A 15,251-nucleotide genomic window follows, 5' to 3' on the forward strand; every position below is an offset into this window, starting at 1 on the left:
AAGAAGAGCTAGAAGCACAAAAGACTGAATCCTCATTCACTTTACAAATCCCTTTAGGAGTGAATAGGGGTTGTCGGAGCAAACATCTATAATCCTGAGAGAAAAACAAACCTGACAAAGAGGACAAGGAATGGAAGAAAGAAAGAGAGAAGAGATTGAAGAGAAATTCAATAAAGAGTGAGAAGAAAATGCAATTTGTGACTGGGGCAGTGGAAAGCATTATTTGCAGTACATGATAATTCATAGACATGAGTCTGTGTGTTTGCCCGGCTTTGTCCTCTAATGACCGAATAATGTGAAGTGCGTGATGGTCGTCACTGAAGCTGGAGTTAAACTTCTCTGTGAAGGTTTACCAGGCACATAGGAATTTATTTATAGGCGATGGAACATTTTGAGACTTAAAATTTTCACAAAGAGCGAGTCATTCTTTTCCATTTATGTGCTGTAATGGAAAACACAAAAGTTTAAACTGAAACTACAATTTATCCACCAGCCAAAGAAAAAGAAAATGACTACTCAAAAGACAATTATGAACACAAGTTATTACGTTAAATTTCTTTAATTAAATTTGTGATACAAACCAGCGATTACAGCGACGATAAGGTCCACATTAGTTAAGCTTTGAAAGAAAAAGCCGAAGATTATTATTTTTTGACTTTGTTGGAGCCGTCTTTGCTATCAAGTACTGAGATCAGAGAAATATAGAACTGAAGCTGACCAATCACAGTTTTTAATGGTCTCCACAAGGTTTCTGTATTCATCCAAGCCCCAGCTCGTAGCCTTTGCACACATTATAATTATATGAGGCATGAAATGTGAAAAGTCACCTCTCAGACAACAAAACAACAGCGGCATGAAATGCAAGATGAACCGCAGGTTTTTCCGTTCCTCGTTATTCTTAATGACTCCATCCTCACTTCACTCCTGTTCTCTGTCCCTCACCTCACCTGTCCCCGTCCCTCCCCCACTCCAAACCATGCCTCTCGCTTCTGTACCTGATGTTCTTACCAGCCAGCACCTCGTCTCCCCGGTCCACCCCGGGACTGGCGCTGCCAATCTAAAGGGAAAGGTTTCAAAGCTAAGAACAGCAGGAGAGAAGCAGTATCGACCAACTGTGTTCTCAGCCTCTTCCACTCCCCTCTTGTTCTATCATGTCTTTCCTCTTTTTGTATTTCTTCCTTGTTCCATTTATCACACACTCTCTGAGTGTCTGGGTTCCAGGCCCCAGGAACAGCAGGTGGCCTTCTGCTATCGACCAGTTGGGCTGCTGTAATAGCTCCTTTTTCTCAGTGCAACTCTGGATTGTATGCGTGTTACCTGTTATGGCAAAATATTGTTTGCTGGGAAGTCTCTACACTTGTGATGAAACGATTTATGTTCATACTCTGTGATTACAGACACTCGAAACTTGTTTCTGAATGCAAATCAGAACAAGCACTGATGTTCAGGTTTTTGTGATGGCTCGATTGGTTTTGAAACTCAACGGGAAGATGTGAATTGACCTGTACACTGGACAAATTATTTTATAATTAAAAGTGATCAGTAAGCAAAGATTCAAACTAATAGCACTATCTTTGGTTTGCATTGTACTGTTTTTCCCTTCTATACATTCTTGTACAAGAGTGTTTCTGTATGTTGTATTTATTAATTGCTCTCTGTATCTGTATGCAGAATAATTCCCAGATGTCCCCCTAAAGGTCAGCCCTCTAACTAGGCTAATAGACTAATTACTACAAAGGCCTTAGAATCACACACACACATGGGACCACAACAGGCTAACAAAACTCACTTGATTAATTCTCTTGTATTCACAACAAGCTAATTGGTACGCAAATCAAAAAATGCTAGTTTTTCCATGTGATACTTAAGTGCAATTTTGCAATGTAAGGGAGTTGAACATATTGGGAAGAACTGGGAATTAAATGTTCCTAAAAATCATTTGAGATTCAGCAATATCTTCTGTAAGACCAAATATATTAACTGAAATCTAAAGCAACAAAATACATAATTCTCTTAGTTCAACACAGTCATTTATTTTGGCCCTAACACTCACAGTCTCTTCCTGCAGAAATGTATGGGCATACAGTATCATGTAAAAGCCCATCTATTCCTTTTCTCTCCTGGAGCCACGCTGAAATGAAATTCTCTATGCTGCACCAAAGGTTATTCTACACTGTGACATAATAAAATGATTAATGTCAGTGGTTATGAAATCGAGTCGGCAGGGGGGCTGGGTGGAGATGTTTCTGTGTGTGTGTGTGTGTGTGTGTGTGTGTGTGTGTGTGTGTGTGTGTGTGTGTGTGTGTGTGTGTGTGTGTGTGTGTGTGTGTGTGTGTGTGTGTGTGTGTGTGTGAGAGAGAGAGAGAGAGACAGAGAGAGAGAGAGTGTGTCTAACCTGTGTCTCAGACATGACATATAGGTGGTGGTGGTCTGAAGAGAAGGCCATATCCCTGAGGATGGGTCCATTGTCCACCGCCTGTACCGTCTCATACTGCAGAGCCCGAGAGGAACCGTCGACCCGGATCTGGAGAAACACAGGAGCATATGAAGAGTTAATAACGTATGCAAAATAATTTGGATTACTGTAGCACTCATATTACTTCTAACATATCAATGATAGTGAAATCTTTGCAATCAGTTTAGAGTCTTGAAGTCAAGGACAATCAAGTAATCTATGCTGCTGATTCTGTTGCAGAAGAACAACAACAACAAGAAGAAGAAGACAGAAACAGTCGGCTATGGACACAAAGCAAATCAGAATTGATGATGTTGAAAATATGACAGAAATAAAGAATAGCTGAAGGAAGAAAGAAACAAATGACAAAATTGTAATGCTGCCATCCTTGAAGAAAGACAAAAGGTGGTATCTAGGACAACAAAATGTGCAGTTAGGAATTCAGGTATCATTAAAAAGATATTTCATGAGCATCATTATTCATTAAACTGGCCATCTATTGCATGCTGCCTCTGGATTTCCCCAAGCAGCATCGCTTTCAGTGCTGTATCTGTAAAGCTCATCTTTCTCCATCATAGTTAAAACCATTCCAAAGCGATTCCCGTAATTAGACATCTGGAAAAGAGGTGTGGTCTGTAGGCCCCTAGGTGTGTTTGTTCAGCAGAAATTGCATGGAATTGGCCCCACACACACTTGGTGGTGTGATGGAAGCGATCTGGGTCGTACCAAAACATCTGCTTGCATTGTCCCTCACAGAGGCAGGAATGCAAATGATCTTTTCTAAATCTGCTCCCTGTTCTGACACATACCTTACCACAGCAACTTTCAGCACCCAGTAGAATACACATTCCCTCTCGCACACACAGACACACACAAACACACAGACATATAGACCTGTGTGGGCTTGTGGACAGGTGTGAAGCAAGTCTTGTTAAAGTTGCGATGACTCATGGTAGTTCTTTCTGCTCTTCAGCACTTAAAGGTTCATAAGCATCACGAAAAAAACAGAGGATAATTGGACAGCAAACAGATGGTAGAGCAGAAAGGTGAGTTCCTTCATGATTAATCATAATATGCTGATGACAAAATGCTCTCTGTCAGCATATAATTAAAATTACATCTATGCTGGTCCACCTTAAACACAAATGATGTTAACAGAGCCATAACTTTGGGTAGATTTAAGGCTTTTGTACCAACTATAACAGAGCTGGTCTTTGTTAATTACTATGGGGGATGTTCCTTTCCATAAAGAGTTTGGTTGTGTTGAAAATATCAAATATTCCAATCAAAGTAAAGCCTAAGTCTTCACCAAGGCTCATGGAGATGACCTCTCCTCTACAAGAGTCAATGAAGGTCGGCTTATGTGCTAAGTGCCCAAACAACACATTTTGTGTTTGATTGATTAATTGATCGATTTGTCTTACAAATAAAACTGATGTGACAGGACTCTACAGCAACATGATCAAGTACAAATACCAAAAAAACAGTCTGCGCATTTGCACTATAGTAAGCAAGTTGGTTTAACCTTCGACATTGTATCTATCACAACAGAAGCTGATCACCAACAGCTGACTGCTTTACAATTGCCAATCCATAGTAAAGATGAAGAGCTACAGTATGTACATGTGGTGCAGTTTGCATGCCGCCCTGTTCCTGCAGTATTTTCTGACATCCTGTTTCACAACAGACCATTTATCTCAACAGGCACCGTCATTCACCCTGATTTCACCCTCCTCTCCTTTGTCTCTCAGTCATTCTTCTCCTCTCACCCTACCTCCTGCTTGGCTTGTGTGGCGATCTCGATCTCAAAGGACCTTGAGTTCCGCGTGTCAAAACCGCACACACTTTCACTGGGAACCATTATGTGCACTGTGGTCAGTAGCAAAGAAAAGAACAGAAGGCGAATAGGAGAGAGGAAAGAGGAGATGGGAGGCATAAGGAAGAAAGAAACTTTAACATGGGCTGGGGCCAGATTCAGCAGGTGGGTTTTCAATATACCCGGTGCATATGGGCAAGTGTGTGTATATCAGCTTACCCTCACTGTATAGCAAAGCAGTGTGGAGCCAGTTGCTGAACAGTTATAGGGTTGGCAATGGCTGAATATTGTTTTGGGATGGGTCCACAGTCGCCAGGGAGCAAAGGAGCTTCAAGAGGAAGCTGCTGTATATTATCCCTCAATCTGACTACCAACAAAACAAATGAGCCACCAGGGAGGGCGCACCGTGTCTCCAAGCATGCAGAAACGGCTGGTCGAGTTACACATGTGTGGGGGTGTATTTATACCATAATTGGCACATAAAATATTACTTAATTGCTATACACAATAATAATAATAACAACATGTAAATTATTCAAATTGAAAAGAGTAATTGCATTTGTTAGAAAAGTAATCCTAGTTTAACAATTGTCAGCAGGATTAATTATTAATATATTTAAAGTAATATTTCCATCAGCCTACAATCATGGAGGCGGTTACAATGGTACTAGCCAATATTATCTGATTCCTTTTCAACGGTGATAAAGTGGATTAGCTGCTCTATGCTAAATGGATTACAATGCTAATCTCTGCTATCACATTAGCACTACACAATAGACATTCACTGCCAGACAGTCTTCATTTTGCCTCAGAGTGGTAGGAAGGTGAGAAATGCATTAAACCCACACAAAAATGCACACATGCAAATAAGAGTGCTTGCTTTTCTAGCAATATTTCCATATCACTGTACGTCAGTCACACAGTCAGACAAATGCCATGTCTCTCTGTCTCTGTCTCTGTCTTTCTCTCTCTCTCTCTCTCTCTCTCTCTCTCTCTCTCTCTCTCTCTCTCTCTCTCTCTCTCTCTCTCTCTCTCTCACACACACACACACACACACACACTCTCAGTCTTTCTCTCTCTCTCACGTACATATATGTGTTTGTCACGTACATACACATATCATAAGCTAATGACGTATACTTTGGGCGAAATCCAGAAGAATGACTGGCACTTTTGAATCACACAGCACACTTACAAGATGTGAGTAGTTAACATTTATTTGATAGCTCTTTGCACGTGCATGCCTGTGTGAGAGAAATCCATAATATTCATAAAGACGATAAAGATAAAATCTCCATCCTCCATAAAACAACTTTGACCATGAGTTGTGTCCCCCTAGTGGCCATGTGAAGTAACTACACTAAAGGCATAATTTGAGATGGAGACCAAGGTAATAAATTGCAGCATAGATGAATTTTATAGACTGGTATAGACATCATAAACTGTAATATATGTTGGTAAAGACATTCAGCCTTTAAAGACTAGTAGCTTTCCTTATTTTCTCTGGATCTACCATGAAAGTACAACATGAGAGCAGAAAGAGTCAGCCAACTGTGGATATTACTATGAAACAGCTGCAGAGAAGAAGAAATATAACCCAATGTGCAATTGGTAAATGCTATTTCTGCACTAAATGTGTCAATGAAAAATCATTTGCTTGAAGTAAATACTGCCCTCCCTCTCTCCATGGGGCTAACAGCTAGCAGAAGGTGTGATACTGACAGAGAAGCCATTCTGTTGTGAAAACCACAGGAGAACCCGCTCTCAGTTTCCTTGTATTAGTGCTGTGCACCAGAAAAGCACATGGAAATGACCACACTTCCTCTTACTTGGAATGGAACCCATTTGAAACAGGTGGAGACTTACTGCCTGTAAACCATATGCACTGTTCTACAGCTGAGTTTAAATGCAAAAGAGTTACTGGCATGTACGTAACATGGAGCTAAAATCTGTCAAAGGACATAAAAGATATTCTAGTGTCAAATGTTAACATTTTCAAAAGGTGGATTCTTCATGTCTTTGTTGTTGAACCCAATAACACCTAATGAGTTTGGGTAAGAGCAAAATTATGTAATAGAATACACAAAAGAGTAACTGGAGGGGAAGAAATATGTGAGTGTGGACTAAAAGAACGAATGGTAGACTGTGTCTGTTTGTACAATGTCATGGATTCTGGGTAGGCGAGAGCAAGGCTGGTCACACAGAGCGACAGTCTGTTAAACATGGCAGAAGTACACAAGCACACCATGGCTGGAAAACAAACCATGACCAACATGGTGCTGATGGAGGCCAGAGGAAGCTGTTGACTGTATTGTCACTGTGGCCTGACACAGGCTAAATAACCACACAGATCTGACTTTGCTGGAGCAGAATGTCATCCAAAGTCATGCTGCAACTTGGAAGGCTAAAGGGCCATATCATGTTTGTGAAGAATCTCATCAAATCTGTTAAATTTATGCAGGCTAACATTATGTCTGCAGTCAAACAGAGTCATGAAACTTTTACAGCTGGACACAACATGAACTGAAAAAAAAAAAAATCCAAAGTTTTCTTTCAACAGAATTTGCTTGAAAAAAAAAGTTATTTGTGTCAATGCATCTCTTTGTGCATTTCTAATGCTGTTTGACACTTGAATTGAGAATTGTAGCAATGAATATTGTACTGAAAGTACTTTTGTGTTGAACTGTAACCCAACATACTTAGCCATGTTCTTGAAATAGTTTCAAAAGGAAAGGTATTGGACATTTTTGAGTATATACTTTAATGCCTTATATTTGTATCTCCATAGTAGGTTGATTCAATATTTGGTTTAAACCTGTTTTTTTGTCCTTCTATATGGACTGAAATAATCTCACATTTCAAGCAAAGCTACGATGTCATATGTAATCCTACAACCAACTGAGATGATGGCCAAAAAAAAAAAAAAATCGGCAAAGTAATTAGGAAAGATGGTTACTATTTCATGAGTGTTTGCTAAAACTGTACATAGATTTCTCCTTGGGTCTCTTTTTTTTTAAATGTGTTGGATTCATTTAGTTGATTTCTCATCTGACTGATCGTTCAAAGCCCTTTGCATCATGAGAAAGCATTCACCCATGTATACAGTCAGCTGAAGCCTTCATGAGCGGCATCGTTTGCTCATCAGGACCAATCAACTTTCATTCAAACACCAACAGGACGGCCATTGGGAGTAATTTTGGGCTCTGTACATGTCTGTACATGGTTGTACATGTCTGTTCCTGCTTGTGCACATGTAGAGTGAAGAAGCCATGTATGGTGACCGAAGATGCAATGCAAGCTACCAACTGTCTAATAGACTGACCACTTTCATTACCCCCTTTAAACCCTCAGAATAATACCTTGTGTGAGATATCAGTCAGAAACAGGCAGTAACAGCATAATCACATACCAAATGCTGCTATAAGCAGACCTGCCACCCTTCACTCAGGTATCGACCCTTTTTGTAAGGCCACAGCAGAGTCTGAGACATTCAACCAGGCAAGGCAGGACATGTAATTAGATATGAGGAAGAAAGACAGCCAGACAGACAGAGACAACCGAGAAGAACATTCACTGTGAGAGCGACAAGAAGAAAGGAAAAGGAAACAACCTAACGACACTACATAATGGTAATGTGTCTCTCCACGCATTCTATTCAAAGCGACAATAGTACAATGGTGGCTGTCTGATTGGCCAAATCGGTCCAGCTCACTGAAACATATGGTAGACAGCGAGAAAATGAGGATGGGGGAGGAGAGAATATCCATCTCTTAGTGTCAATCAGTTGTGGAATGGACCTCCTTCTCTTGCTGCATTCATTGCCTTGATATATAGCTTTTGGCGAGATGGACTTCTGTGAGACTGGTGGGTGAGTGTGACTGATTTGACGTTAATCTCGGGTATTAACAAGCAGTGGCGCAACAGTGTGGGATGCCAGACTACTCGGGTAGGCCTGCTGGGGTAGAGAATCACACACAACCCACTACTCATTGGCGAGAGTTACGACGCAAGATTGAAAACAGGGGCATGCTTTGTATTCTACCTGTGAGGAAGACCATCCATAGACACTAAAGATATGTCGTTTCCAATGCCACTGCTGCTGGTGACACATCAATAACTGACGGCGTGATACTTCTCCGTGCACAATGTCTTTTGGCATCGTGTTTTATGGTTTATGACAAGGTTTAATGGTGACATCCTGTAGTTACCCAAAGGTGTGAGGTATCAACTCAATGCTTTACTGCTTACTTTTATGGAAGCAAAATATTCATTCAGTTCATTAAAGACACCATAAAAATCCTCCCTTCCGTCTTTCCTTCCGGCTCCACTCCTCTCTCCATCACAGTGGAGTGGACAAAAAAATAACCAGAGAGGAACTGAATTTCTTCTGAGCTTCCATTCACTATTCTCTGATTTATGTCTGTGATTAGGCATATCTTCTCCACAGCAGGTTTTTAATTAATGCATTTCCCCCTGATGCCTGCACTGTGAGGGGAAGGTGCTCGTGGGTGCAAATCAGGAAATTGTCATTGTTAGTGGGGAAGTAACTGCAGACATGCGTTGACAATGTCAAAGCCATACAGAATGTTGACCAAGATAATGGGCCCCCTGTTGTGTTTTATTATACCGAGGTGAATCCTCTGTAGAGATTTTGTTTTGGCTTGGTTGCTTGCGAGCTAGAGGTTAAAAGAAACTTCTGCAACTCATTGCTGCGAGATATGACTGGTGCAACAAAGATGAGGAGTTTTTGTTACCTGCGTCATCACTGAAGTAATACAAAGAAACCTCAGAGGAGACTTCAAGAAATACAGAGAGACAGAGGAACAAACAAAAATCAATTTCAAGCTTTGAGAGCGAACAAATGTGCACTTATGTTTGTTTCTACCAGTGTTAAGTCTGTCTCCGACACATCACATTTGGGATCAGATGCTACAGAAGACAGCACAGCAGGGAGACTCCTGCCTCAGTAAATGACCGCTGTGGCATTAAAGGTGTGGTATCTGTTAGCCTGCAGGTCCAAGTGGCCTACTAATCTAACCTTAACCCCCTGCTGGGAGATAGACAGGAAAAGCCAGAAGAGAGGCAAAGAGAAGGACAAGAATGTTATTGTGAGGGATGATGATGTTGGACGTGAAAGGGGACAAGTGTCTAGAGGCTTCCTACCTCTATTTTTTTTTCTCTTTCTCCCAGCTCTCCTCTCCTTCCTGAATCTCCCCTATGGCTTCAAAGGGTGAGTGACAGGTCTACTTGCTATCATTCCCTTCACCACTGAGCTGCCTTAGAGCACTGTGACCAAGCAGGGGGCTCACAGCTCAGCCTTTGTTACACGTTTCCCTCCTCTGCTATTGCTTTTGCTCTTTCCTCTCTCTCTCTCTCTCTCTCTCTCTCTCTCTCTCTCTCTCTCTCTCTCTCTCTCTCTGTCATTCTCTCAGTTCATCTCAATCTGTAATCATGAGGTTGAGTAAACACCTGTAGACTTATAAGCTTGGTCAAGAAGATGTGTGCCTGTGTGCATTTTATAACACACATCCACAGAAAGTTTAAAATTTCAATCTTTCTCTTTTGGAGTGTTTCTCTGCTATGTGAAAGATTCAATTTGTCTGTAATTATCATTTGATTTTTAGACTGCATTGCCAGAATTGTGGAGAACTTTCTTTATTTCTCCCCACAGAGACCAAAGGTATGTGGTTGGTAGTGAAGCCCATTTTTCCACATACATGGCACTTCATGCTGTCTATGTCAAAGTGGAGCAGAAGGATTCTGCTATCGAATCAATAAGAGAAAACACAACAAATGTATTCAATCTGCCCAGCGAAGAGCAACAAGCCCCGCTTTGTGTGCAAAATTGTCCCATTTGTATTTGTTATTCAACAAACGCTCCTTCTTTTATTCTTTTTTACTTCCATTTCTGTTCACATGGTCTTGCATCATTTGTCTGTTCATCGATATTTTTTTTTAACTTCTGCCATGTTTCCTTGCAAATGCATCATTCGGTCATTTTTACAGTGCAAAAAAAATGCCAGAGCTTTCTCTTTGAACAAAACCCTTCCATTGTTTGTCCATCTTTCCCTCCATTTTTTTTTTACCATTCAATTTCTTCTTTACTCCCTTGCTACAGCAGGGTGTGAGACAAGACTGGTTGACATCTCCTGACAGACCTCATTTATTGCAGACAAATACTTGCAACAGTGGAAAAAAGCAAACAAACTCACATTTCTCTTTCAAACCAATTATTTCCTGTACTTTTTTTCCTGTCTGACTGCTAGTGATAAGAGCTTCTTTTCCCACCACCACTCTTGACTGGGCCTCAAGGACCCCCCCCACCCCAAAAGGAAACAGCATAATTTGAGCACACATCACCACCTGTGTCTCTATTAGTTGTGCAACCCAGTGGCAGCCCTACAGAGTGGTGTGCACCCCTTTTATAATTCAGACCAGAAGCCAGGGTGTGAGAGCTAAAAGCCTTTCGGATCCATTAATAAAGTCAACATGTTCCTCCAAGTGGTGGGGTCACCAAATCAGCCAATTGCAGGAACCACGGCACACACAGCAGTGCACAAACTCAGAGCTACTTCATGAGTGCAATTCATTTTGAGGAGTCTGGGACGGATTCAGCCACTTGGAGGGATTTCTGAACAAAGTCCATAAGGCTGTGTACAGGTGTCATACCCCAAAAAAGATAATCAATGGTAGAGCAAGAGGATGATAGCTTTGATGTCACAAAGTGACAGTGAAATTTGGATAAATATATTGATCTTCACCACTCTCTCCCTGACATTGCAATGAGTTCCATTGAAGAAACAAAATATTGCGATGGTGTTACAGGAATATCCCAATGTAATGACACGATCGTTTTCGCTATTATGGTGGCTCTCAATCAAAAATTCCATAACACAGATGCAACGTGAAGACAAAATGAAGCAGTGTGGGATCATGGGAGTTGCTGTCTTTGTTATTAGAGAACAATCATTGTCAATTTTAGTCAGTCTGAATAGAAAGATTCCAAAATATTTACGGACGAGAAATTGTTTTAGGACAATGATACATGACATATGAAGACATATAGCCAAACTTAAACGTACCTTTATATAGCTGGAAAATGTCATAATTAATTTTAAAAATGAAAAAAAATTTATATAAGAAACAGATAACTGATTAATGGACTGAGGCTCTTTACATAAAGGTCCGGTGAAAGACTCTGATCAGCATTCATAGGGTCATCTCACAAACACCCCCACTGTGACCTTTATTCACTCCTACGTCAGGTCATGTTTCACAACAACAGGGTGCAGCCTTTCATCCTAATGGTGAAAACTCAATAGCTCTTTCTTATCCTACCTCTAGAAATGTCAATCGGCAGGATACCCCCCCCCCCAAAAAAAAAGGCGGTGCTGGAGGTTCAGATCTCCCAAGAGATGTCTAAGTTTGATAATGACCCCCTGACAGGCTCAGATCAACTTTGGCAAAGGTGAAGAGATGACTTTGAAAACTCTTTTGTCCCTTTTGTGCCAGGACAGGCTTTGCTCTGGCATTTATCTATTTCTTCCCTTCGCTGCTTATCAGTCTGCCCTCTTCTGTCTGGTCAATACAAATTTCCAGCCTGTTTACCAGGCAAACACAGCAGTTCACTGGCTTTAAGGTTTGCCACTGGTTTCCTTGGATATGAGAACAAATACAAAAATATACAGGGTGTTATACTCATGTGTGCACAAAATCATCAAAAGTCAACTTTAAAAGTGAACTTTTAAATGTGCAAATATGTATGTGTGTGTGTGTGTGTGTGTGTGTGTGTGTGTGTGTGTGTGTGTGTGTGTGTGTGTGTGTGTGTGTGTGTGTGTGTGTGTGTGTGTGTGTGTGTGTGTTCAGGTGTGTGAATAATAGATGGGGAGCTGAGAGCCAGACAGTGTCTGAGAGCAGCCCTGGATCCCGTTACCACACACTGCCATCAGAGTAACTCTGGAGACACAAATGCACACACACACACACACACACACACACACACACACACACACACACACACACACACACACACACACACACACACACACATTGACCTTTGTTGCCCCCCCCCCCCCCCCGCTCCAATTCTACAGCACAACACCACCTCTGTCTTGTGACGTTACTCAGGTGTAATCACAGAATGTATTAGGTTGTGTAACATTCTGATTCCAGTGTGTACTATATGCTTACAAGCTACATGCAATACATAGTGGTGAAGACACGCACAACGACACACGTGTACACAGAAAATCTATAGGTCACTTAAGCATCGCTCACCGGGATTCATGAATAACCAATGGCTTAGCTATACAATTGTGGGTTTGTGTGTGTGTGTGTGTGTGTGTGTTTATTCGTACAGTATGTGTGTGTGAATGTCCACCAGCATGTATATGGAGAGCATTCATTGCCTACCCTTCAGTTTTATATTCTAGTGATTTATGAGGTGCCTACCAAAGTTTCTAATTAAATAGGGAAGCACCTCACGACCAATTCCTCAGAGATAAGCAGGTGTGGATGTCTGTGTTCCCTCCTTATTGTCAGTACCAGTGTGCATGTACTATGTGTGTGTGCATCTCTCTGTTTATTCCCTCTTTTTCAACCCCAAGGGTCCTCCTTTTCCCTCTCATCTCTCCACTCTGCCTTTATTCCTTTATTAAACAGACTGGTGCACTCCCTCCATTATACCTGTTTTCCCACTGAAGTGAAAAATTGCATCGCTGGCATAGCAGAGGACAGAGAGCGGGAGACAAAGAGATGGGCAGAGAGCGAGAAAATGAAAAACAATGGGAGTGAGGAGGACAGCAAGAGCAAGAAATAACACTGCAGTAAAACCCTCAAGGCGTGTGTGATTGTAATAGCAATCATAGGAGAAAAAGATGGCGATACTCCCACTGGAAATGGTTTGGATGAATTCCATGAGGTTCTAAATGGGTCGGGGACAGGTAGGGCTGGTTGATGTGATGGTTTAATGTCCACTAGCCACAAGACCGGCATGAGAACAGGGATTTTTCAGCACATCGCAAACATTATTTTGGACACTTTGCCTTCAATGGATACGACAGCTGGAGATATAGGACAGGAGCTGGACAGGGAATGAAGGAGTAGCTTCTACATCACAGAATTTGGTACATTTCTGGTAGCACAGCAAGCACAAACATCTGTAATGGGAGGTAAACATCCTAAAGCTAACCTTAACCACATAAAAATTATAACAATCATTAGCACATTACCTTTGAAGCTACAGGTGGTGCATGTTTTTCTTAAGTTTTCACCATAACATTGCAGGTAAGCTAGTTCATCAATAGAATACATGAACAGTTCTGCAATTTGGTCATTAACCTTTGACCCTTTGTAAACCTGAATACAGCAGGGGACTTCAGATTTAAAAATAAACGGTAATTCTGGTGTTACAGTTTGAAATAATGTACATATTGCTCACAAGAATTAAAAGATGAAATCCATCAAAACAATTTCCCTTGACCAGTGAACAACATCTCAAGTAAACCGATCTTTAACAGTTTCTATATTTAGCTCTTGTTTTTTTTTTTAATCAAGGGAGGAAATTAGAGTCTCACATCCATGCATTATGCTGTAGCACAAAAGCAATGCATTGTGGATGATAGCGGCAGCTTCACGGTGGGAGTCAAATAACTTTGCCCCATAAATAAATGAGTGTGTTGTTTCAGGGATGGTTGGTTATCTAATCACAAAGACAAGGGAAAATACAATAAAAGGAGCATGCAAGCATGTTTGAATGCAAACAATACCTTTATGGATGGGTCTGCAGATGTGAGCATGTAGACCAATGAGTTTGCATGTAATTACATAGAATGAAACCGTATAAAGAAGAAGAGTCTGTTGTGTAAAATGTAATCAAAAATTGGAAATGGGAGAAAATTAAAAATCCAGGGTTACAATTTCTCTTTGGAAAGTGGTGAATTTGCTTACTCTGTTTTCCTCTCTGCCTTTTGTGACACTTTTATGTGTCCCAAATGCGTGATCGATTAAACAAGTGTACCAATCTAAGTGGAATAAGCCTGAATGACGTGGAGACGAAGAGGCAAATAGGAACGTTTGAGAGAAATTGAGACAGATCACCTGCACAACGTAAAGATAGAGATGAGTGTAAGCTGCGCTAAAACTTGAAGACAGATAAAAGTTAATTCTTTCTCAGGGAGAGACAGACAGAAGGAGAGAGGAGTCTAAGAGGATATTTGGTGAATGGAGCCTGTCAGCTCACGTTGTGGAGAAATCCTCTTATACCTCAAAATTTCAATTAGGTGGGGAAGCGTTTTGCTGCGGTGCACTCCTCTCATTTTGTGCAGGAAAGCACAAGGTGCATGTAGTGGGATTTGTCACAGCAGCGACAGGCCCGCTCCACCTACATTATGATTCAAAGAACACACACACACTCGCACGCACACACACACACACACACACACACACACACACACACACACACACACACACACACACACACACACACACACACACACACACACACACACACACACACACACACACAAAGAATGCTCCCCTTTCCATCTGCCAAAGCCATTTCAAGTGACGACAGTGGTGCACTTGATGCTACTTCAGTGCTCAGTGAGCAGTGTTGCAATTGAGTTTGTTCCACTGAAGAGGATCTGAAATTTAAACTGTACAGGTTTGTGTTGGGCTGCTGTCATCTGCACGACAGCTGCAATTACACAACATGTCAACCTCTCCAAATGACACTGACTTACAGTAATTACAATGCCAAATGCAGCAGCACATTTTTTCCCCCAGAACGTTTTTCATTTAATCCTCACCTTAGTGGCTTTTTATCACTTTCACTCATCTGTCACCATCTGCAGTAAATAAATAAATAAATTCAAAACCAATTTCAGGACAATTCTATGACATGTATTAGATGTAATAAACTAAATGTAAATCAAAATCCTTCGTTGTGCAAAGAAATAACAAACACGAAGCAAGAAGTGT

General features: G+C 41.1%; 1 protein-coding gene across 1 annotated transcript in view; it reads right to left on the reverse strand.

Annotated features, from left to right (window-relative positions):
* The window catches only part of plxna4 (plexin A4), a 198,836-nt gene that overhangs the window by 75,431 nt on the left and 108,154 nt on the right, over positions 1-15,251 (reverse strand). Inside the window, exon 4 of the mRNA XM_068306872.1 lies at positions 2,396-2,524. Coding sequence (XP_068162973.1) covers positions 2,396-2,524 — 129 coding nt within the window. The remainder of the gene's footprint in view (positions 1-2,395; positions 2,525-15,251) is intronic.

Source organism: Antennarius striatus, chromosome 22 (genome assembly GCF_040054535.1).
Source record: "Antennarius striatus isolate MH-2024 chromosome 22, ASM4005453v1, whole genome shotgun sequence".
NCBI lineage: Eukaryota > Metazoa > Chordata > Actinopteri > Lophiiformes > Antennariidae > Antennarius > Antennarius striatus.